The sequence below is a fragment of the Ooceraea biroi genome, chromosome 1 (assembly GCF_003672135.1).
Source record: "Ooceraea biroi isolate clonal line C1 chromosome 1, Obir_v5.4, whole genome shotgun sequence".
NCBI classification, from domain to species: Eukaryota; Metazoa; Arthropoda; class Insecta; order Hymenoptera; family Formicidae; genus Ooceraea; species Ooceraea biroi.
Window position 1 is genome coordinate 4,828,349 of NC_039506.1, and position 24,080 is coordinate 4,852,428.

Below are 24,080 nucleotides of genomic sequence, written 5' to 3' on the forward strand. Positions count from 1 at the left end.
TATCGCGCGTAATATATGTAATAAATATATTTTATATAATCAATGTAAATGTAAAAGATCATCATGAAGTATATCGACTGCAAATTTTAATATTTAATATTGCATACAAGCGTTGCCAAATGATAAATTTACCATGTGATAAATTTAAGAAAAAGTTTGAAATTTACGACATGTACGGCATATATCATGCCAATTGCCATATATTACATATCGTCCACGGTAATTAGTGTTTAGTACTTGCATATCACAAGTAAAACCGTTCTCTATTTATTAGTCCTGTATAGTAATATATAGTGGTATATAGTGATATATAGTGTATGCTTTAAACAATACAGGTTGAGTTTTTATAATAATTCAGCTTTATGATCAGTTTTAATATCGGAGTAATAATTATAATTAGGAAATTGAATAAATAATATGAAATTTTATACATACACACATTTCGTGATACAGAGGATTTGCTATCGTCGTGGGCAGCTTTTGCCACCGTTTGGGGATTGGGTGCTACATGCGATTACAAAAGTCGCTGTATATTTAGCGATTGGTTGAAAAAAGTGCAAAAAAATGCTCAACATAAAACTCCGTTTCCAGAGGATGGGCTTGTGTTTGATTATAGGTATTAAATATTAAATTTAATAATTTGTAACAATAGCAAAAAATAGTAGAAAAATACATGAAGGAAATTGTTTAAGAACGTATGTCAAGATATTTTCTTTTGTTTAGAAATTATTTACTTAAAACTTGATTAACATACGAATTAATACATTAAACCGCAAATAACAATATGTTAGGAAAAAGAACTGATAAGAAAAAGACAAATAATTGTTAAACCAGAAATAAGTTAATAATTAAAGAAATTAAATTTCTTGACACCGGAATTGAAACCGGAATTAGTACACTATCATACATTAGTATATTATACAGGTTACATGATGGTGGATTTACTGATCCCATCGACGGTCAAGAGCCAACACCGCCAAAGTGGTACAAGTGGTTAGATAATATTCCACCCATCAGGATAATGCCGGACACAAAATATGCGGGTAAACAACATCGGCTTCCTTGACAAAATCTTTATAGTAATGTATAGTAATTATTTTATATTTATTTAGATACACAAGAAAAAAGTATATTTTAACTTTAAAATTTTGTTAAGAATATTATAATTAAATAACGAAAAGTAATGTAAAAGCATATGATGTTAATGAAATTGTTCATATTCTTCAAGAAAAAGTGACTTCATAATTAACAAAAACATGTGCAGAAAGTTTAACACATGTTTATGCAAAATTTATACTGCGTAGTATATAAATTAATCAATGCAGTAGTAAGAAGTATTGTGTGTACTGTGGATATGTTTTACTTTATGCCTGTAATAGTACCTGTTATATTTCATATATTTATACTTGATAGATTTTTAATCTTTGATAAGTAATACCTTTGTAGATATCGAAGTACCAACTATGGATAACGTACGAAGCGCGGCATTAATCGGGTATCTTCTCGTTAACGAGACGAATGTATTGTGCGTGGGACCAACCGGAAGCGGCAAAACCCTTACAATATCGGCAAAACTATCCCGTAACATGCCAAAGAAATATATTTGCGATTTCATAACGTTCTCGGCACGAACAACGGCGAATCAGACACAGGTATGGCAGCAGAGAGAATCACGTGAGAATCCTCCAATGTAATTAATAACGCGGATCTTTCGTCACGAACAGGATTTAATTGATGTAAAATTAGAGAAGCGGCGTAAAGGTATCTACGGCCCGCCAATCCTGAGAAAGCAGATCTTCTTCATCGATGATCTAAATATGCCCGCACCGGATCCATATGGCGCCCAACCGCCTATTGAGTTAATTCGCCAATTTATGGATTTTAACGGTAAGCAAGAAAATTAACAGAGATTAATTAATCATATTTATCTAATATTTTAACTAAAATTATTGATTGATATATGAAAATATATATATATGGTTTGATTCTTCGGTTAGAAGATAAGAAGCTAAGTAGAATAGGAAAACCAAAATGAAGTGAATAAAAAACAAAATTTGAATTACAAGTAAAATATATAAATGCAATCTCATAAATACAATCTCACAAATATATTCTTTATTATTACATATATTTATACTTGCTAGATTATAATACGTCATAAAAATATAATTATACCAAATTTTAATAATTTTTATGTTTTATTATAGTTTATATAATTTATAATAGCTTTTATAGCTTATACATATATAATTAAAAATGTAATTGCGAAAGAAACGGTAACTATTTAAATCTACTCCTTTGATGAGAAAAAAGGAAATGAAAACTATTTCATGATTTGATATCGCATCAATAATTTTATACCTTATAAATTACACGATTTATAATGAAGACTAATGGAAACTTCTCGTTTCCATGCCGTCGCTAGGTATATCTTGCTTGAGAGATTCGTAATTTTCATATTTCCCATGGCAGTAAAATCTCCGTTTAAACGATTTCCTTAGAGATAAATCACATCACGATTACGAGAGAAGATACAATTAAGTCTTAAATTAATAAGAGCTTTAATCTCGATATCTTGAATATTCTTTAAAAAACATTATTAAAGAAAAATCAATGCTTATTAAAATTATATATGATAATCGAAAATATAATGAATAACAATATTTTATATTCACAAAAAAACCAACTATATAATATAATATATAACTGTAAAAATTTAATAATGCACCAAATAATAATTTAAATATTAAATATTTAATATTAAGCGTATTGAATATTAAATATTCATCGTCAGTATGCACATTCAGAATTCTACGAATGTTAATAATCTATTTATGCAAGCGTTTAATGGTTCTCCAAAGTAACAATGTCGAAATCAATCTGCTACGTGGGCGGAATTCGATATCGCGGATATCATATAAATATCTGTACAAATATTGTATAAACATATCGTATATCGGGTTAATATACTGCTCTTATAATACTGTACGAATTACATAACCATATAGAATTCTCCATATAAATATCCCAATAGCCTATTATCCGTCCACTTATCTTATTAAGTTAAACTCCGACAAATCGAGAAAATCGCGATCTTCGTTGTATACAATATTACTTCATACATCTCTTAGGATTACACATTAAAAAATTACTATGCGACAATTGAACCGACAACTATGAAAAACGACGCTCTATTTACATAATACGAAAATCAAGTATAGCACGTAAGGAACAATCAGAATTTAGTCATGAAGACAGATTTTCTTCAGGATGGTATGACAGAAAGGAGATCGGATCCTTCAAGCTGATCCAAGATGTGAATTTTGTCACAGCTATGGGACCTCCCGGAGGTGGAAAGAACCCAATAACTGTCAGACTTTTACGACATTTCCATATTATTGCGTTTCCAGAGATGGAGAATGACGCTAAAGTGAGTTTGCGCGTTATTTGCAACACTGCGCGTTGAATACTTTAACATTAATTGTTTGCATTTATCGATGGTCACCGAACAGATCGATCGTGTTAGATTTACATAGGAATAAAAAGATGAAATTTCCACGTAAATTCGCAGAAATTGTAAAACGAAAATCTTTAATTGAGGATAAAATTTATCTGAAATTTCGAATATAGAAGTATAAAATAAACAACGAAAAAATTTATATTAAAATTTATACATATAGAACCGATTACTCCTCTGCGTAAATTACACATATTTTATTAACTTTTTTAATAAAAAATATACGATATACGAACGTATAGATTTTTCGATTTCTATCGATAAAATATTATTTTCCTATTAAATTATTATTATTTAAGATTCAACATTTTATAGAATTCTTAAAAACTGTATTATATATTTCAAAGACACTCTGTGCCATTTTCGACGGAAAACACAAGTATCGCACGACAATTTGCAAAGAAAATTCAAAATCAAGATTTTGATTATGATATACATCGTATTAATAAAGATGAACTTTCGATCACGTGATGACCCTCAAAACTGGCCTATTTCGAGATCGTCTCATGACGTAGCATTTCGTTACGCCCGGAACTGCACACACGCGGCTCGTACGTTTCTTTTCCACTGCGTCGTCAGGTTTTCTTCCATCGGATCGACATCCACACCCACGCGTATAATCGCGACTCGTAGAAAAGACGGAACAGCCACGGCATCGTGGCCGTCGCTGTTTGCCCTGTGTGTGTTCCTCCGTGACCGCCGCAATTAGGCGCCATAAATCGTGACCGTGCCGACCATAATTTATCATAATCACCTGCCCGGCCAATATAATGGGCACCATAACCAACCCCGTCGACTCTCCGCATACCCGCGGGACCTTCTGCGTGCGTTCCTCCCAAGGTCGGTGAGGCGGATCCGAGTTTACGTATCGGTTAAATATTCGTGTCAAATACACTCGTACTACTTCGAGGTGTTTCCCCAGTTCTGGTACATTTGAACATTATGTAATGTCGATCAACTAAATATTGAATTAAGAACAATATTACTATTGATGTTACATATTGAAACGATAAGTAAACTGAAGTTGAAACAGAGTAGTAATAATTGTTTAACAACGAACTTTGGCTATATTTATAGATTGTTCCAAGTATCGTATCATACTTTCATTTTTCACTCACGAAACATTTGAGTTGAAATTAAAGAATTGAATGCAAAAAATATTTACTTTCACTATACTATTGTTATAACTTGAAACACATAGATATTTTTGCAATCTCGAAATTAAAATTCTATTACGATAAATGTTATAATACTTTACAATTTATTAAAATTAGATATAACGAATATAAGCGCTTATCTTTAGTGCTTATAATTTTCTATTTTATAGTTACTTATCTTCAGAACAATCCTGAACTCATGGATCTTAAACACACCAGGACTTGCAAATATGTTGGACGATATAGTGTACGCTACTTTGAAAATATTTGCAATTACATGCAACGAAATGTTACCGATTCCAAAAAAATCCCATTACACGTTCAATCTTCGCGATTTGAGTAAAGTGTTTCAAAGCATTCTCATGGCAAACGCGAAAAAGATACTGGTTAGTATAATTTTCAAAGACTCACGCTTAAAAGCTGGTTTGAAAATTAATTTAAGCAATAAACTGCTTAACTTAATAAATGTCGATAAATGTGGACATGGACAGACTCAAAAGAATCGTCCTGCAAAAGAATATGTGCTCAAGTGATTAAAGCACGCGTATGGTCAGACAGACTCCCCTCTCAGTTTTGGCTCGTGTATATGCGACACACGTATTATTGTGTGAACAATATATCGTTAAAGCTGAAATGTGGAATAAAAGGAGGATAAATATTTTGTCTCACAAAGTAGGATGAAAGATATCTCGTTCAGAGGCTTCATTTGTGCGTGTCAAAGCAGGCTACTCGACACGCATAAATCGCGAGCATTGTTAAATGCTTCCAATTATTTTTTCATTGCTTTAAAAGAGAGATGATTTTACATTTATGACCGAATATTGTATATTTTATCTGCTATAAGAGTGACATTAAAATCGAATGTGCCACGAAAAATATGCCACGAGCGAAAATACGCAATTGAATGCAATGCGTTGTAAAATTACTTTCAACACAATTAACATACTTTTTGAATTGCATATGATTACATTTTCTCAATTTATTGAAAAATTTATAATTTCGTTTTAATATTTTTGTCATATTTATTATTATAATTTATGTTTCTGCATAGGCACCTGAGAAATTGTTATTACTTTGGTATCATGAGAATATTCGAGTCTTCAGTGATCGTTTAATCAATGATGAAGATAAAAAATGGTTTAATCAACTTTTACAAAATGTATTGAATGAAACATTTAAATGTGATATTGACCATATTATCGGAAAAAAACCACTATTTTATGGTGACTTTTGTGATACTACAGGAGAATATGATCGGATAACAGATATAGGAAAAGTAATCTAATTACTTAATTAAATTAGCAATGTTTAATATTGCATTTTAAGATTAATATTTCATGGTTATTTTTATTTCGTTTTTTATTACTATTATTAATATTTTATATTATAATTTAATATTTTTAATAATAATTTTTACAATGTAGTTATTTTATGGGCTATTTCTCTATTCTCTATTTACAGATGGAAAAAATTTTGCTGGAATATTTAGATGATTATAATAATGCAACAACATCGCCGATGCAATTAGTACTTTTTGAAGACGCAATAAGTCACATTTGCAGAATATTGCGTATTCTGCGGCAACCCAGAGGAAACGCTTTACTACTAGGAATGGCTGGTTCAGGCACGTTTTGACTATAATGACACAAAACTTCTTACAGTCAATGATATTTTAGCTTTAAATATACTTGGATTAATTTTAAATATAATATAATAGATATTTAACTGACTGGTCTTAGTGCAAAATATCTTAAAACTAAACAATGGTGTCTTCTTTAATCTCAAAATATCAAATAAATTGCTTTGGATACATGAATAACATTTTATGATATAACTGCTACGTAATCTTCCTAGTAAACAGTTCATTCATTCTAAGAATTGTTTTTCGTATCGTTACGAGACTTTTGTTATATTTCTGAGAAATAAATATTCATGATTTTCTTCGTTTAAAGAGCACTTAAAGTCTAAAGAGATTGCTCTTATTATATAAGTCGAGCTACGTTCAGCGATAGAAGATTACATTCAGTAGTATATAAAATGATACATTTTCATTTCAACTAGGACGTCAGAGCTTGACGAAGTTTTCATCGCACATCCAGGAATACTACTGTTTTCAGATTGGAATTAGTAAAACCTATACGATTCACGATTGGCGAAATGACATCAAAAATGCAATGTTAAAAGCAGGATTGCGGAATCAACCTATCGTCTTTTTGTTTTCCGATACACAGGTAAAATATGCAAACCACATTGTAAAAGATCGAAGCTTAAAGCTTTCTCGAATCATTTATTATTATTTAGGTATTTAAATTATTAGTGAGATATGTTATCTATTATATATATAAACCAAATACCACTCACTCACTCACTCACTCATCAACGTGCAGTCCGAACCACTGCACCTATCGACTTGAAATTTTAAGGGTATATTCCTACTATCACGTAGGTGCTCACTAAGGGAGGGTTTTCCGAAATTCCACCCGTAACGGGTGAGAAGGGATAAAATGTGTTTTTATTTAATTCTACACATAAATATCGCGGGCGAAGCCGTGACGGAGGATGCTAGTACTTAAATATATAAAACTATTGCATTTTGTTTATCCATCGGAACTAAAAGTGAACAGTTAATTATTTCAACAATTACAGTTATTTTCTTTTTTTATTTGATTATATCATTATGTGGGATACAATAGTATACATTAATTATTATTTAATGATAATAGCTATGTTTTCCGCACTAGTACGAAACTTCGCGTCCACATTAATCATATCCCCAAGATGTTCTACGAAATTATACGCTTTTCTAGATAAAGAATGACTGTATGCTGGAGGACTTAAACACCATCCTGAATAGCGGTGATGTTCCGAACATATATCAAGTAGATGAAGTAGACAAAATATATCAAGCAATGCGAGCGCCACTACAAGAGGCTGGGCTGCAGATTAATAGAAACAATCTTTTCTCCACTTATTTGAGAATAGTCAGAAACAACTTGCACACTGTTATCACAATGAGGTACTCCTAATGAACAATTTAAGTTACAGAATTTAATTTGTCTTAATATTATATTTTGCTCTCTATTGAAAGAATATGCAGTACAATACTCTCCCGCCAAAGTTTTACGATCGCATTTATAATTCACAAATTATTGCATCAATTTTCATTGTTGCATGAAAGAAATCACAAATCACAATAACGAACAGACATCCCTGAAAATAATTTACGAGGCTTATGCGATGTCACTTTTTTAGAAGCAGAGAAACATGATTCACAATAGTAAATAGTTTCTAATAGAATACAGAAGCCGGGTCACGCAAAACTATATTATCATTTGTCACGACATGGTCGTGAACCCACAGTACAGATTCACTTGCGAGATTTGTACATTTACGACGAGTAGACACGATTCTGATATATTGGGTGTCACAGCTTTTAATAGCCGTGACATCATCAATCTCATATCTCGTGGCGCATCGTAATGCGAAGTTGCTATAAGTAGAAAACGGATCGATAAATTTCGAGGATGATACACTTACGAGGATTAGATCTGCGGGTCCAATAAAATTTAGTTTTGATCACATTAATCATATTCATTAATCATATTCATGAAGAAACAATGTAGAGTATAAAGAACAATACAAATTGTATTACTGAATAATACAATTAAATACAAATAAATGTATTATAAATTCTATAAAACTTGAGTATTTGCAATTTTTGAAGGATTGCTGAATTTAATAAAACCTTGTTTTGCGAGTAATTTATACATTTAGTCTATGTCGCCATATCAAAAACTAACTGTAAAGTTATCAAATATTAGGAGATAGGCGAAAAAACTATGGATATAACAGAATATTGATTGGTGAACTTAAGCTTCATATTAGCGGTATCATGTCTGATCTGTGTGGATTTGTCAGAGATAACGGTTTTTAATTAAAATTGTCTGATATTCAAATTGCCAATCGCTATAGAAATTTTGTTATAAATGCACTACATTCAGCAACAGCTTCTTATTGATTATTCTCACTGAAATGCTCACTTATATTACTTTACTTTCCAAACGAGTATAAAGATTAGATTATTCGTCAATTGTTTTAAAGCATCAAAAGTATAATATATAATAAAAAGTATCAATAAACTATTTATGGAATATAATTTAGATAAATTTATATTGAATTAGTTTAATTAGAAAAAAGTTAATTTTTTTTAAATTTATTTTTTAGTGCGGTGAATTTATTTGATAAATTATAAAGTATATACATTATTTATATATATAATATATAATCTATTATATATTATATAATCAATCTATATGTCTCACAAATTTATGTACTAAATTAACTTGATGTTACATTTTTAATATTCAGTCCTATCGGAGATGTATTTCGTGCCCGCATCAGACAATTCCCGGCCTTAGTAAACTGCTGTGTGATTGATTGGTTTGGTTCTTGGCCAGATGCCGCGCTACAGGTTTGTGTAATATTACATACACACGTATATATAAAACTCATGATCAAAAATTCACATTTATGTTCGTAAGTTTTATATATTTAATAAAACTTATTTCTTTCTATTACGATATAAAATCGATATAAACTTCATCAGCAGCTCGAAATTGTTTATATACTTAGCATACATGAAATTAATTGCTCGATTATTAATGTTCATTAAACCAATTAATCAAGTATTGCAGTCAAGTAAACACAATAGCAGCTCTCGGTTTTCATTTCTCCCTTATGTATAATTTTACGAGTTTATCGATAAAATCAACAAATAGTTGTAATACCGATATATGAAAACCAATTGTAAGCAATATATGTCATGTTGGTTACAAATATATATGCAGAAAAAATAAATCGAGACCCGTAATTTATCTATCGGACAGTGTATATCGCGTGTCTCCGATTTAAATAAAATTCTTTAATAGAAATACGCGATATATCAATGCACTTAATAATTCTATTAAATATTATCGCGAATATCACCTTTAATTTCATCCCGAAATTCCTCTCCTGATAAATTAATTTCCAGATACACAAGTTGGTATGAGTTTGTCAGTATCATCCAATCTCCAACGTAATCTCTAATATAATTTGCGTAGTTAATTATAAGTTATTGGTATTAGTATTTGTTGATTTTATAGGCAACAAATAACTAAAACCGTTTCGTGAGTTAATACTTTTCCATTTATTAAATACTCTATGAAAACTTACATTCCATTCAGTATGACATGCAAGATCAGAGAGGATTCACAAAGGAACCATACAAATAGTATAGTGATACAATAATAGTAATAGTAATACATAGTAAGCAATATAAATGCACAAACAAAAAATATTAATTATTAATTCTACTACATGTAATGAGATATAGATATGCAAATAATACTCAATTAAAAACTTGCAATATGCTTTTGCTCAGAGCGTAGCTACGCATGTTCTGTCTGGTATTAAAAACGAGTCGATCACGGACGAAACTTTGCGATCTATTGTAAAGATATGCCAATATATGCACTCCAGTGTGATCGATGCCAGCGATCGCTTTTTAAAAGTGAGTACATAATTTAGTTTCCATATGAGATAGGTATCACTAAACAAACTTTACCTTAGGAATTGGGACGTCACAATTACGTTACTCCCACGTCGTACTTGGAGCTGTTGTCTACCTATGGTGATCTCCTGAAAAAGAAAAAAAACGAGTTACATTCTGCAATGATTCGCTTGTCTACGGGTAAGTAAAAAGTTCTCAAAAGTTAATACATATTTTATACATGGTTAGAGTGCTAGCTTATATAGTTAGAAAATATTCAGAGAGAGAAGAGAGAGAGAGAGGGAAAGTTTTGCTGTAAAATTGTAAGATCTTAAGATTATACAATATTCTTATGTAATCCTTTCTACATAATCTTTTTATATCTTACAATCTTTAATCACTTTTACATTACTTGAAAACAAAAGAAGAATTTCAGCTGCTAAAAGGTAAAGAGAATTTTAAAGAAAACTTGAATAAAAGTTTTAAGAAAGATTACTTTTGTTATTAAAATTCCTTCACAATAAACAGCTTTAATGGAAGTGATTAGATTGAAATGAATTGAAAAGTTCTTATTTTACTTACTCTGTTTCTTATTTTGTCGGGTAGCACATTTGCCACACGAAAACGAATTTCATAGGTCAAAGGTAAACGACCGTCATCAATAATTTTCAGTCCATAAATTTAACGCCGACTGTCTGACGGCAACTCGTGCTAAATTCGGGATATCGATTTGTCCTATGTGCAGGTCGCGCGTATCATTTGCATGCTAGAAGACAGGAAATCAAATATCTCAGCTTTTAAATCTCAATAGTATATCTTTATATGACGTTTCCATCAAATGTGCAAGTATGATATGCCAAAAAACATTTAATCTGAATCTAATCCTTTAAAGCTATTTTTGTTAAAAATATCTGTATAATTAAAATATCACTGTATCTTCATGCGCTAGTTAATTAAACGTTAATATCGAAGCAAGAAGTATCCAGTCATGCTCTATGAACTCAGGCGAAAAATACAGTGTCTCTGACTTATCTAAAGCACAAGACAATGCAAATTAATGACTTGATTTGATTTGCACAAATTAGCATACAACTTGATCTTCATGCTAATCTAACGTATTCGTTTCGTGTAGGGTTAAGCAAACTGGCGCGCACAGAGACAGAAATTAAGGACATGCAGGAGATTTTGAAACGTATGAAGCCTGAATTGGAAATAGCAGCAGAAGCTATGGCGAACATGATAGAAGAAATTAATCGAGATATGGTAAGTATTACATTTGGTATATCGAAGAAAGCTATATACACAATTGTTGTTTGTAATACATGTGTAAAATGTAGTCTGAAAATCGAGCAAAAGGATCTTGCATATTTAATTTTAATTTTGGTTTAGAATTAAAAATTATTTCTGAATTGTTAACTATTTTTTACTTAAAAACATCTTTGATTTTATTTTTCTGATTTCTTATATGCTCTTTTGGATAACTTATGATATTTTCTAAAAATATTTTATAAGTGATGTATATAGAATATTTTCACGTTTAATTAATTGTATGAGATTTTAGTAAAGTAATTATTCTAAGCCTGTATAAACTTTCGTAAAAGAATTCGTTAATACTGTTGATCAAAGAAGCTCTAAATAAAAGTTTTTTGTTGCAAGATTTGCTTGCAAATTTCATATTCTGGGAACATATCTTAAATATAAGATATTAAAATATATTGTCTAAAAGCATTAATCGAAACATTTTAACAAGTTTTGGATCTTCATAATACTTTAATAATGAACAATTTTCTTAGATTAAAAAAACATGAGTAAAAAAAACTCTGACGCTCAGACAAAAATGTACAAAATACTATAATTTTTATCTTGTAATCCGTAGTTATTTTTTTGTTAAATCGAATAATTTAAAGTAGTTACGTGAAATATATAAAATTCAAAAATAGAGAATGTGGTTTTCACACAAACTAATATTTCTTTGCAAGACACATGGCCAAGATATGCAAAAAACGTATGTTTTTGTAGATTCAGGCGAAAAAGGCTGAAGTCACAGCCATGGAACAAGAAGCGGCAGTATCCAAGATGAAAGAGGAAAATAAAGCGATCAGGGATGAGGCAGAAGCCGATTTAAGTACGTTATCCTTGCGGAATATAAATAATAATTTCCCGCTGCGAAAGTACGGTACACTTTAAAATTTATTATTTCATGCTAAACTTTAGCATGTAATATTTTTTTTATTTATTAATACACATAGGTATATATGCAGCTCGCAGCAAAATTTTACTACAAAATTAGGAGACATGATAAAAATGGATTCAAAATTTATCTTTGTGAAAGTTCATTAAATGCTTCTTTATTATATAACTTATTTTATTTTATTTATTTTAATTTATTATTTTAATTTATTATTTTTATTTTATTTGTTATTTTAATTTATCTTGTATGAAATGAAATCTCACAATTAATATTTTTCGAGAAAATATATTTATGTAATGTGTATGAGATCCTTCTTTGTAATCAAATATGTACTGTCATTTTACCCTAGCTACTTATTAACATGCGTAATTATACGTATAACGTAGTATACTAAGTAAATATACACAGTTGGAAAATTTGTGTTTTCTTGTTAAAAAATATGCCGGTTAACATTTTTGTGTTAAATATTTCACACATTCATGTGTTAATTTAACATGTTGCTGTTGTGTTAATTCAACTCAAGTGTTAAATTTTTAAAACAACTAAAAAAAAGTGTAAAAATCACACATTGTGCACCTATTTTTAATTTTACACAATTAGTGACAAGTTGTATCTGTTAAAATTTACAGAGAAAACTATGTTGAGAGTAAAGATGTATGTAAAAACTTTTTTTCGAGTTAATTTTATCATTAAAAATATGTTGATTTTACACAAAATTTATTTCAAATTACTTCGCAGTTTGCATTCATTTTGGGTTAAAATATTAACATAATATTAGTGTCACCATTTAACATATCCATATTATGTTAAATTAACACAAAAATTTATGTGGACCGTTTGGAACATGTGATATCTGTTAAATTTAACACAAATGTTTCAACTGTGTAGTATACTGAGACACCATATAACTTTAGTAAATTAGTTCTCTCAAGCCGCCTCTGACTGTTCTTCAAGGAAATCGTGAATAAGCTCTCTCATCAGAAACACATCAAAGTATATTGCAAATAATATCTAATTCAATACACAGTATCGTTTCCAGTACATTACTCAGTGTAAAAAATGAATCAAAGTAATCAGATAAAAAATTTTAAAATATAGATACGTATTATTTATATTGACTTTGCGCTCTCGTGGAAATATGTTGTATCGTACAAAGTTTCGTCAGAAAGTTTTGCAATATCAAACATGGAGTTTACAAAGCTTGCGGGTACATTGGTGAATTTGTGTCCTTTGCACGTGACTCGCTTTACAGTTAAAATTGAATAAAATGTAATAGTAGTGGATCAACACAAATAAAAGTTTGATATATACATGCAAGTAAAATCAAAAAGAATTTTTTCAATTTTTAGAAATCAAAAATAAAGAACTATAAAATTTAACATCTAAAAAAATTGTAAAATTCACGCAGTAGTCAAATACACTAGATATGTATTACACTAGAAAACAAGAGTGAAGTGAAGAAAATATTTTATATTTCATTTTTTGTGTAATACACAAGTAAAAAATTATATTACTATACTATAATATTAATGTACAAAGCATTCAATACATCAATAAACGAAGACAATGTATTCCGGAATAAATATCTCTTACAGTAATATATTCCTGTTTTATTAAAATATATTATTGTTAAATTCTAAAGATTTAATAAAAATCTGATTATTAGATCTATTATTAGATTTTTACTAAATCATATGAATTATTCTCTTGTGTTAAGAATTACGAAATTAAAAGATGTTTAGAAAAGTAAATTTAAATGTTCAAATAATGTATATAAATCATAGTTTTTAAAAGTTTTTAAACGTTTTTATGTACACAGGTGAAGTGAAATCAATGCTCGAAGCTGCCAAAGCTAGTCTAAAGGCGCTGAATAAGAACGATATTGCGGAGGTAAAAGCGATGAAAAGACCGCCAGTGGGCGTACTTTTAGTGATCGAAGCGATATGCATCGTGAACGACGTGGAGCCATACAAGGTTTCTTCGAGCATATATTGATATACATTTACGTAAATTTTAAAGAATAAGAATTTCTCTCTTTCTCTCAAGATATCAACATAGCAACAATTCCCGTGTTATAATACTTATGTGATCGCAAATCTACGTAATCTAATAACCGTTGTTCTTTTATTACTGCGTAATTTACGTATGCATTTTTCATACAATGGTATATTATTTTAATGTATTATGCGTCTCCACAAATATTATCATGTTTAATAAATCGTTCCTCCTTATTCGGAATTCCCAATAAATTCCCAATCACGTCTTCGCGAATCTTAGTTTAATGAATACAGGGTGTCCCGGGTTTTAACCGACAAACTGCGGGAGCATATTCTACTAGTGGAAATAAGAAAAAATTCTTACATCGAGTTTGCTTAGAAATGCTTTATTACAAAGTTATAAACCAATATTGAAAAGAAATATGAGATAAGTAACAACGGATTTTTTCACAAAAATAAAAATTATCTACGCAATGATTTAGTGACGCATTTCAAAATGTTCTTCTTGCACATCGATACAAGCTAGACATCGACGTAGTACAGAATTTGTTACAGTACGACATTCCTGAAAATTTTGTTGCATCTCAGTAACTGAATTAGTAATTCGTTGCTTTAAATCTTCAAGCGAGATTACTTTTGTACTGTAAACTTTATTTTTTAAAGTTCCCCATAAATAAAAATCAAGAGGCATTAAATCGGGCGATCTTGGAGGCCAGATAACCGGTCCTCCTTGACCAATCCATCTATGAGCATAATGTTCATCTAACCAGTTTCTAACTTGTCTAGCATAGTGCGATGGACAACCGTCTAACTGTATCCAGCTGTTTTGGCGAAACTGCAGTGGCACATTTTCCATCAAAATTGGTAAATCGTTTGATAGGAATCTTCGAAAAGATTCTCCGTTCAATCGGTCAGGTAAAAAGAACGGACCAATAAGCCGGTCATGAAGCATACCCATCCAAACATTACATCGAAATTCGTGTTGAAAGTTTCTTTGTCTGGTAGTATGTGGATTATTATGAGCCCATACATGGCTATTATGAGAATTGAATATGCCTCGTCTTGTAAAGGTCGCTTCATCTGTTCATAATATCATTGATGAGAAAAGATTGTTCCTTTCTACTGCATTCACATACCAGTTACAAAATTCGACTCGTTTCTGATAATCGATTGGAAGTAATTCTTGTACTATGTTCCGTTGTTACTTATCTCATATTTCTTTTCAATATTGGTTTATAACTTTGTAATAAAGCATTTCTAAGCAAACTCGATATAAGAATTTTTTCTTATTTCCACTAGTAGAATATGCTCCCGCAGTTTGTCGGTTAAAACCCGGGACACCCTGTATAAATTTACGGGTGTTGTATGGTTATTCTTCGCTCGGTAGCTGCCTGGAAAATTGCCTGGTGAAAAGAGATTAGATTACTGGACTCCTGGGAGTCAAATGCTGGAAGATCCTATCCATTTCTTGTACACAATGGAGAATTTCAAAACAGAAGATATCACGGAAGATATGATCAATAAACTAGAAGATTATATAGAAAATCCCAACTTTCAACCAGCCAAGGTAAATGTTTATCTAGGATTTTGCAGTGATAAATCAGTGGTTTCCCACAAAAATACCTTTTTCTTCCGCACAACAATATTTAAACTGAGAAAAACGGAGATTTAAATTAATGCTTTTTCATTTAACTGATTTCCGTATGTTATATCGATCTGTAATAGTTTCTACAGTAAGATGTAAGGAAAATTATTTGTACACTTATAAACTAAAAGTTCAATATATTGAACTTTTTTCTTTTGAATACTGAGTAAATATAGCATACTGAAACACTATATAACTTTAGTACATACGCTCACAATATTGAATTTTATTATGAAAAGGTACTTCAAGTTTCGAAAGCTTGCTACTCTTTATGCTTGTGGGTGCATGCAATGTACAACTATTACTTCGTGAATAAGAAAGTCGCGCTCCAGATGGCAGCTTTGACGAAAGCTGAAGAAATCCTAGCAGAAACAGAAAAAACATTGGCAGCTGCTATGGCGAGACTGCGGGAAATAGAGGAGAGCATCGAAAAGTTGCAACAACAGTTGACGGAACAGGAAGAAAAAAAGGCTGAACTAGAAAGACAGAAGCATCTTTGCGAGGAACGAATAGCGCGAGCCGTAAAACTAATCGTGGGATTGTCGGACGAAAAAGAACGATGGATTGTTATGGTGGATGATATAAAAGTGTCTTTAAAAAATGCTGTTGGTGATATCCTTTTATCGTCAGGTACGAGCGAACACTTTTCAATCGCTTTAGCTAAATTATTTTAACGCAAAATATTTTTACGCTACTTTCTTATATAAACACAGTTAAATGAACATTTTTATCCGGTTGTTATCTGGAAGTATTAGAAGTTTGCAAAAACAGAAAAACTGCTTTTGTTAATAATCAAAAATTTTAATATTTTAATAACTTCTCTCGGTGCATACCATCATGCTACTAACATGTAATGTAATGTAATTTCTTCCTGAATACCGGGTACTGACTAATATATATTTTAACCCGAAACACTAAAATTCCGATGCTACTAACATGTAATGTAATGTAATTTCTTCCTGAATTTTTATAATAATACCGGGTACCGACTATATATTTTAACCCGAAACAACCACTAAACTTCCGATAATTGAAACTGTCGCTCACTCGCAATTTCAGTTTAATTTTAATTTAAAAGAACGCTGAATTAAAAATAAGTAAATTATTATCGAGGAAGTGAATAATAATGTGCACAAAACGTGTCATTAAGACGTATCGATGATAACTCAGTTTGCAGAAACATGATTATTGATAAATTAAGATTTATCAATACTGTTTCCAAATCAATTCATTATGAGCTTTCTATACATATTGCATTATCGGCTTTAACTGTTTATTTCACTTTCAGATTGATGTGATATTCATGATGATATAATAAAATCGTCAAATAGTTGCTCTAATAAATCTTGTTTTCCTGCTGAGCTTTTAGGAAGCTCGCTGCTTACAGAGAATAATGACGCTAATTCAATTCTATGAAACTTTTAAGCGCAACGTTCCTAACATCTCATAAAAATGTTTAATAAAAAAGTTGCATTCTCGTAAAAATTATATACTATTGTTTAACAATATTATAAAATCTTTCAAATTAAATTCCTTTCATGTTTTACTAGTAAATAATTAATATTAAGAGAATTTAAGAATTTCTTTTACACGGAATTATATCTTTATTGTGATATCTTTATTCTTCGTTTATGAAGATATAACAAAGAACTAAAAAACTAAGAATTATAAAGAAAGCATATTACATAATCATAAAAATATCATACACTTTTGATTTCGAATTTTATTTTGATTGTTACAATTATTCTTTAACTTTTATTTTATATTTTTTTTCTTATAACTCGTGTCGAATTTAATTTTATATCTCTCATAGATTTTTCTCCCATCTCTATTCTCGGTTAGAAATAATATTAGAATATCTTTGCACGGTTCATTGATGACAATTGTTCAGTGTTCCATTCACCCGAGATTGATGCAGCTTTGACTGCGGCAGTTTAATCGAATATCCGTAATAGCTTTGTCTATTCTGATAACAGACCGGGCTTTATTTCGCACGGGTTCACTGTATCAAAAGATCTTATCTTGCTTATAGGTGCAATAGCGTACTTGACGCCCTTCACGGATACATATCGTCAAGATCTTTTCACATCCTGGTATGATGCTCTCGGTGAGGAAGTGCCTCATACTCCGGGTTGCAGGCCAGTATTGACCCTCGGCAATCAGGTGGAACTAAGAAACTGGCAGATCGATGGTTTGCCCAGGGACTCTCTGTCCATCGAAAACGCGGTTCTCGTGATGAATTCCAAGCGATGGCCTCTCTTCATTGATCCCCAGGCACAGGCGAACAAATGGATACGCAATATGGTAAGAGTTATTGCGGAAAACAGAGAGAATACTCTTTTATATCTTTTTTATGGAAGTTGTTTCTCATAAATTCCACGTCGCTATTAGGAAAAGAGATAGAGAATAAAACTTGTGAGATAAAACTTTGATTTAAATTATGTACCTATGGAATAGATTTAATGGAATAGAAGTAATTATATAAAACCACAAGGATTTATAATGATTATAATAAAAATTCACTATTGAAACATATTTGCTCTTTGATTTTTTAATTTTAATATTAGACAAAAGATATATTATTTTTTACCCAATAAAGAGATACACATCTATTAAAGCATAATGAATTTATAAAACTCAATCCAGTTCAATTCAATCCAATTTATCCTTTGTACAACAAATAATTTTAATGAAAAGGAATTCTGTGTAGAATATAAAATAATTCTATAAAAAATTTGAAATCGTAATTTAATTTAGAAAATATTAAAATACTTATTGTAGAAAACAAGAAAATCTCAAAAGCATTTTAATGCTAAAATATTATTAAACAATGTATTATTATATCAATATTATTATAACAAAATTAAAGATTTGAATGTAGGATAGAAAATAGTCTAATCTAATTATATATATTTAAAAGTTTAAGAAAATAATTAATTTTAGATTATAAAACTTTAATTCACATTAATCCTTTAAAATTAAATAAAAGGATGTTTTAAATTTTTTCATTATTATTTATGAAAATTGATACAATTTCTCCCGTTGCTTTGAATCGACTATATTTTCTCCAATTTCAGTGTAAACCAATCGGTCTTTCTATCGTAAAAATGACGGACAAAGAACTTTTAAGCGTCATTGAAGCTTGCGTGCGATTCGGAAAGTCTTGCTTAATCGAAAACGTTGGTACTGAATTGGAAGCTGCCCTAGATCCCATTTTGACACGTTCGCTGTTCAAACATGCTGAGCAATCGTGTATTAAAATCGGCGAGATTATCGTGCCTTATAACTTCGATTTTCGTCTATATTTGACCACAAGATTGTCCAATCCCCATTATACACCGGAGATAGCGGTAAAAGTGTTGATAGTCAACTTTGCACTCACTGTTAGGTGAGACTTGAAAACTTTCTGTCTCTCTCTTCGAAATATATAAATATTACATATATATTTTTCTAGAATATAAAGTATCTTTGCAAATTTTGTAAGTTAAGTGAATTTTTATTTTATTGATTCCCACAAAATAATCTATATGATAAAGTACGTAAAAGAAACTTTATATTTGCTAGAAAGAGAAAAGTTTTGTTCGACACTAGTTGACATGAGTCAGATTCCGCTTTATAGTTCGACTCGCGTCTGACGTAATTTAATTGTACATGTAACCACACAGCGGTTTTGTGGACCAGATGCTATCTCTGGTTACAATACAAGAGCGCCCTGATCTCGAGCAGGCAAGGAATGCGCTTATTATGTCGAGCGCGGAAATGAAACAAGATCTAGAGAAGATCGAGGACAGAATTCTTCACAGATTCACGGTATCCGAAGAGTCGACAGTCGATGACATTGACCTGATTCTTATCCTAGAAGCTTCTAAAGCTAAAAGCGAAGAAATCAAGGTCATGTAATGAAAACTCTGTAAACTGTTTTATTACATTAAGAAATTATTAAATTACTTTTATATCTTTTTATATCTTTCTTTTATCTGCTGCATTATATTCATTTGAGTAGAATCTTGCGCTATTCGGGTATAAAATAAATTATTAACATATATTTATCGGTTCGTTAGAAAAAGAACTTGAAAATATTATTTACTTTTAAAAATGTATGATAAAAATATGTTCTCTCTCTATTGTATAAATGTATCGCATAACAATTTCTCTCTCTTTCTCTCTTTCTCTCTTTCAGCATGTTTCTTTTGGTACAGGCAAAGGTAAAAGTCGCCGAAACTACGCAAGCAGATATTGATTTAACGAGGTCATTATACATACCAGTAGCAAGTCGAGCACAAATATTATTCTTTTGTATCGCCGATCTCCAGCGCATCGATACTATGTACCAATATTCTTTAGAATGGTTCATCGTTATATTCAATAACAGCATATTAAATACCACAAAAGGGAAAGGTAAATGTTCTTTGATCGCAGACAGTTTCTAGCTGTTATAGCAAATCTTTTTTTCATGATTCTGACATCGTATTTAATCTTTTAATCTTCATATTTATTCAGATGCATCTTTAGATATCATAGTGGTTAATTTAGCGTTATTTGATGTTGCAGAGAATATCAATGAATTACGGATTACGGATATCAACGAGAATTTCACATTCACACTGTTCTCAAATGTATGTCGCAGTTTGTTCGAGAAACACAAGCTCCTCTTTGGCTTTCTCGTTTGCGCACGTATTCTCTTGAACGACGGCACAATCGATCCAAAAGAATGGTCACACTTTCTTACGACAACCATACCGATACGGGTAAAACGTGATGCGAATTTATATGTGCAAAACTAAGTTACCTTAATCATTTTACAACCTTCTACATATTGAGAGAATTATATTATTTATAACAAAATATTACAATGAATGAAAATACAACTTATGTGTGGGTAATAGTTTGGATTAATTAATTTTGCTCCAATAACGATCATTAATAATTTGGCTTTACTATAATTCGAGTAATATATATTAATTATTTATATGTAGTTCCTACATTATAGTTTATATGGTACTTTGTTGTAAAAAATATATAATTAAAATTATAAATTCAAAAGAATTTATTTATACAAAGTTATAATTTTTGAAATCAAAAATGTCAACCTCAGTTATTGTTTTTCTCTATTATTACTCAATATGTGAAAATTATTTATTGCATATGCGAATACAATATTGCTATTGTAATTATCGTAACAGTATATGTAAAATTTGAACATTATATTAATATATTTTTGTACAGTAATAGATTCTTGAACCATGTTTCATTTTTTTACATTTTTATCTTATAACTGAACAATTAAAACAAATAAAAACAAAAACTAGAATTCTAAAATTAGTTTTTAATTTCAAAGATTAAAAATTTATGTAATTAACTTTTATTAAATTGTTTTTAATTCGCTTGTATCTTTCCAACACATTTTTACAATATGTTGTTAAATATAACTTGGTGGAAAAATATTCACTCCCTTTGATTCATTGCTAATATCAGAAAGTTTCTCTTTTTCTAGGAATTGCCAAATCCCGCACCGGAATGGATTACTGCACGATGCTGGAAGGAACTTCAAGCTTTGGAAAACCTCCCAAAATTCCATAAATTTACCTCATATTTTCAGCAATCACTAACTCAATTTAAAAATGTATTCGACACTCACGAAGCGCATCTGTAAGTGGATTATCTTCTTTCATATTTAAATACTTACAATTAGATAAATAAATAAATAGATAAATAAGAGAGAAAGAAATGTATTTTAATTTATTACTAATACTCAATATATTTTACATTTACTTTTTTGATGGACTTGTTATTTTTATAAAGCAAACAAAAACATATTTATCCACGGAGTGAAAAGTTTTCAAAAATTTTTAAGTAATTATAATCGATTAAGAGAAAGAGGGTTAAGAAATTCTTATCTTTTCCATGTAATGTTGTATCAAAATAAGATTTCAATATATAAAGATTAAAAAGAATTTAGAATTTTTATTTGTTTAGGGCAACATTTCCCGAACCATGGCAAATAAAACTCAATAATTTTGAAAAACTGCTGGTGCTCAAGTGTTTACGGCCAGACAAGGTCATCAATGCGATACAAATTTATCTAACTCAGAATCTGGGTCAGCAATTTGTTGAACCGCAAACAGCAGAATTCTCAGTAATTTATAAGGAGGCCTCCAACATTACACCGATTGTCTTTATCTTATCACCCGGTACTGATCCCGCCGTGGAACTAAACAAATTCGCTGACAAGATGGGTAAGAAATTATACTCGATATCTCTCGGCCAAGGCCAAGAACTCAGAGCGCAGCTGATGCTGAAGCAATCGGCGGAGATTGGCAATTGGGTCTTTTTCCAAGTTAGAACCTTTCTTTCTCTCTCTTTTGTTTCTCCTCTCTTCTACAAATAAATGCTTATACTGCAAGATATGAAAAAGTAAGAATATAGAGAAATAATTTATTGCGTGAGCATACTCATAATATTGCAATGATAAAACAGAACAAAGAGACAGGGAAATACAATACAATATATCTTATGAAGTGACTAAAGTTCTTCTGTGTTAAACATAAAATGAATCCTTCAGTATATTTTGAAACAACATTGCTCACTGGATTTGAGCACTTAAAGCAATTGTCATTTATTCGAAATTTAAAATATAATTTGTTTATGAGATATTCAGAAAATATAGCCTTCTTCAATATATTCTCATTCCTTAATTTTAGAATATTTATAAGAATAGAATCGATAACATAATTCTTCCGAATAAAATGTAGCACGAAAACTGAAAAACGTTTTAAATTTTTACTGTAAATTGATGTTATTTTATCACTCTGCTCAGAGAGATGTTGAACTTTATAATATTAACGGATTTATTATAATCGCTCCTGTGACGCACGTGAATTTTTAGTTATGTGTCAATGAACATCATCAGTGGTGTCAACAAGCTTAAGATATTGATCCTCTCCTAATTTTTATCTTGATACCGTTGGTGATACTTGTGACACCTAACTGATATGAATACACGATCTAATATGAATATAGATACTGTAAGTCTCATCCGAGAATCACAGTATAATATATTTATATAATATATAAAATATTTATAATTCTGTTTTTTTTATATCAACTTTATTGAATTTATATTCCAAATGTTCATTAAATAATTAAGAAAAATAAATGTACATTTAAGGTGTACATTGTCTATTCGAAATATAAATTAATTTAATAGTTTTGAAAAACTATTTTTTATTTTGCGCAGAATTGTCACTTAGTACCAAGTTGGATGCCGAAATTAGAATCTCTCGTTGAAACATTGTCACCCGAAAATATACATCGGGATTTCCAATTATGGCTGACATCTGCATCGTCATCCGATTTTCCCATCAGTATTCTTCAAAATAGCAGTAAAATGACGATAGAAACACCGCGAGGTATAAAGGTATCATATGTATCAATTGTATCATTCTGTTTCACAATGTGCGAGATATAAATTTCTCCAATAAAATTATATTTTTCATTTTATGTTTCATTAAAAGAATTTTTCCCGTGAGTTCTTGCAACGCCAACAATTTCCATGTACCAACAACGTAACATTTTACGAAATAGTGTACCTTTGATGTTTTTACTATTAGAAAATTTACAAAGAGAAATATTTCTACAAAATGAAATTTAGCGTAAATAAATACCAGAAAATAAATTCTGTTTATACAATATAATTTTATTATTTCAAGAATTTATTTATATACCGCGATATTTCATCTTTTCTTGATTGTCTCTAGGCCAACATGTTCCGCGCGTACTTAACACAAGTGACAGAGATGCAAGAGTTTCTACAGTCGAACCCGAAAGCTCTGCCATTCAAGCGGCTTGTATATTCGCTTTGTATGTTCCATTCAATACTGCTCGAAAGGCGGAAATTCGGTCCTTTGGGATTCAATGTATCTTACGAATTTACAAACGGGGATTTAGCTATATGTATGTCGCAGCTGTACATGTATCTCATGGAATACGATATTTTACCGTTTAAGGTAAAATACCGATAAAAGACAGCGGAGATCAAAGCAG

The 24,080-nt window shown here is 30.4% G+C and overlaps 1 protein-coding gene across 1 annotated transcript in view; it reads left to right on the forward strand.

Annotated features, from left to right (window-relative positions):
• Positions 1 to 24,080, forward strand: part of LOC105277924 (dynein heavy chain 1, axonemal) — a 75,192-nt gene that overhangs the window by 46,990 nt on the left and 4,122 nt on the right. Inside the window, exons 9-34 of the mRNA XM_026974792.1 lie at positions 454 to 616; positions 925 to 1,043; positions 1,447 to 1,652; positions 1,725 to 1,887; positions 3,270 to 3,430; positions 4,845 to 5,060; positions 6,136 to 6,298; positions 6,736 to 6,905; positions 7,482 to 7,690; positions 9,043 to 9,145; positions 10,097 to 10,225; positions 10,285 to 10,405; positions 11,337 to 11,467; positions 12,224 to 12,329; positions 14,215 to 14,369; positions 15,780 to 15,959; positions 16,277 to 16,667; positions 18,070 to 18,341; positions 19,115 to 19,425; positions 19,703 to 19,928; positions 20,237 to 20,435; positions 20,589 to 20,785; positions 21,532 to 21,686; positions 22,014 to 22,374; positions 23,275 to 23,454; positions 23,795 to 24,043. Of these exons, the coding sequence (XP_026830593.1) occupies positions 454 to 616; positions 925 to 1,043; positions 1,447 to 1,652; positions 1,725 to 1,887; positions 3,270 to 3,430; positions 4,845 to 5,060; positions 6,136 to 6,298; positions 6,736 to 6,905; positions 7,482 to 7,690; positions 9,043 to 9,145; positions 10,097 to 10,225; positions 10,285 to 10,405; positions 11,337 to 11,467; positions 12,224 to 12,329; positions 14,215 to 14,369; positions 15,780 to 15,959; positions 16,277 to 16,667; positions 18,070 to 18,341; positions 19,115 to 19,425; positions 19,703 to 19,928; positions 20,237 to 20,435; positions 20,589 to 20,785; positions 21,532 to 21,686; positions 22,014 to 22,374; positions 23,275 to 23,454; positions 23,795 to 24,043 (5,036 nt within the window). The remainder of the gene's footprint in view (positions 1 to 453; positions 617 to 924; positions 1,044 to 1,446; positions 1,653 to 1,724; positions 1,888 to 3,269; positions 3,431 to 4,844; positions 5,061 to 6,135; positions 6,299 to 6,735; positions 6,906 to 7,481; positions 7,691 to 9,042; positions 9,146 to 10,096; positions 10,226 to 10,284; positions 10,406 to 11,336; positions 11,468 to 12,223; positions 12,330 to 14,214; positions 14,370 to 15,779; positions 15,960 to 16,276; positions 16,668 to 18,069; positions 18,342 to 19,114; positions 19,426 to 19,702; positions 19,929 to 20,236; positions 20,436 to 20,588; positions 20,786 to 21,531; positions 21,687 to 22,013; positions 22,375 to 23,274; positions 23,455 to 23,794; positions 24,044 to 24,080) is intronic.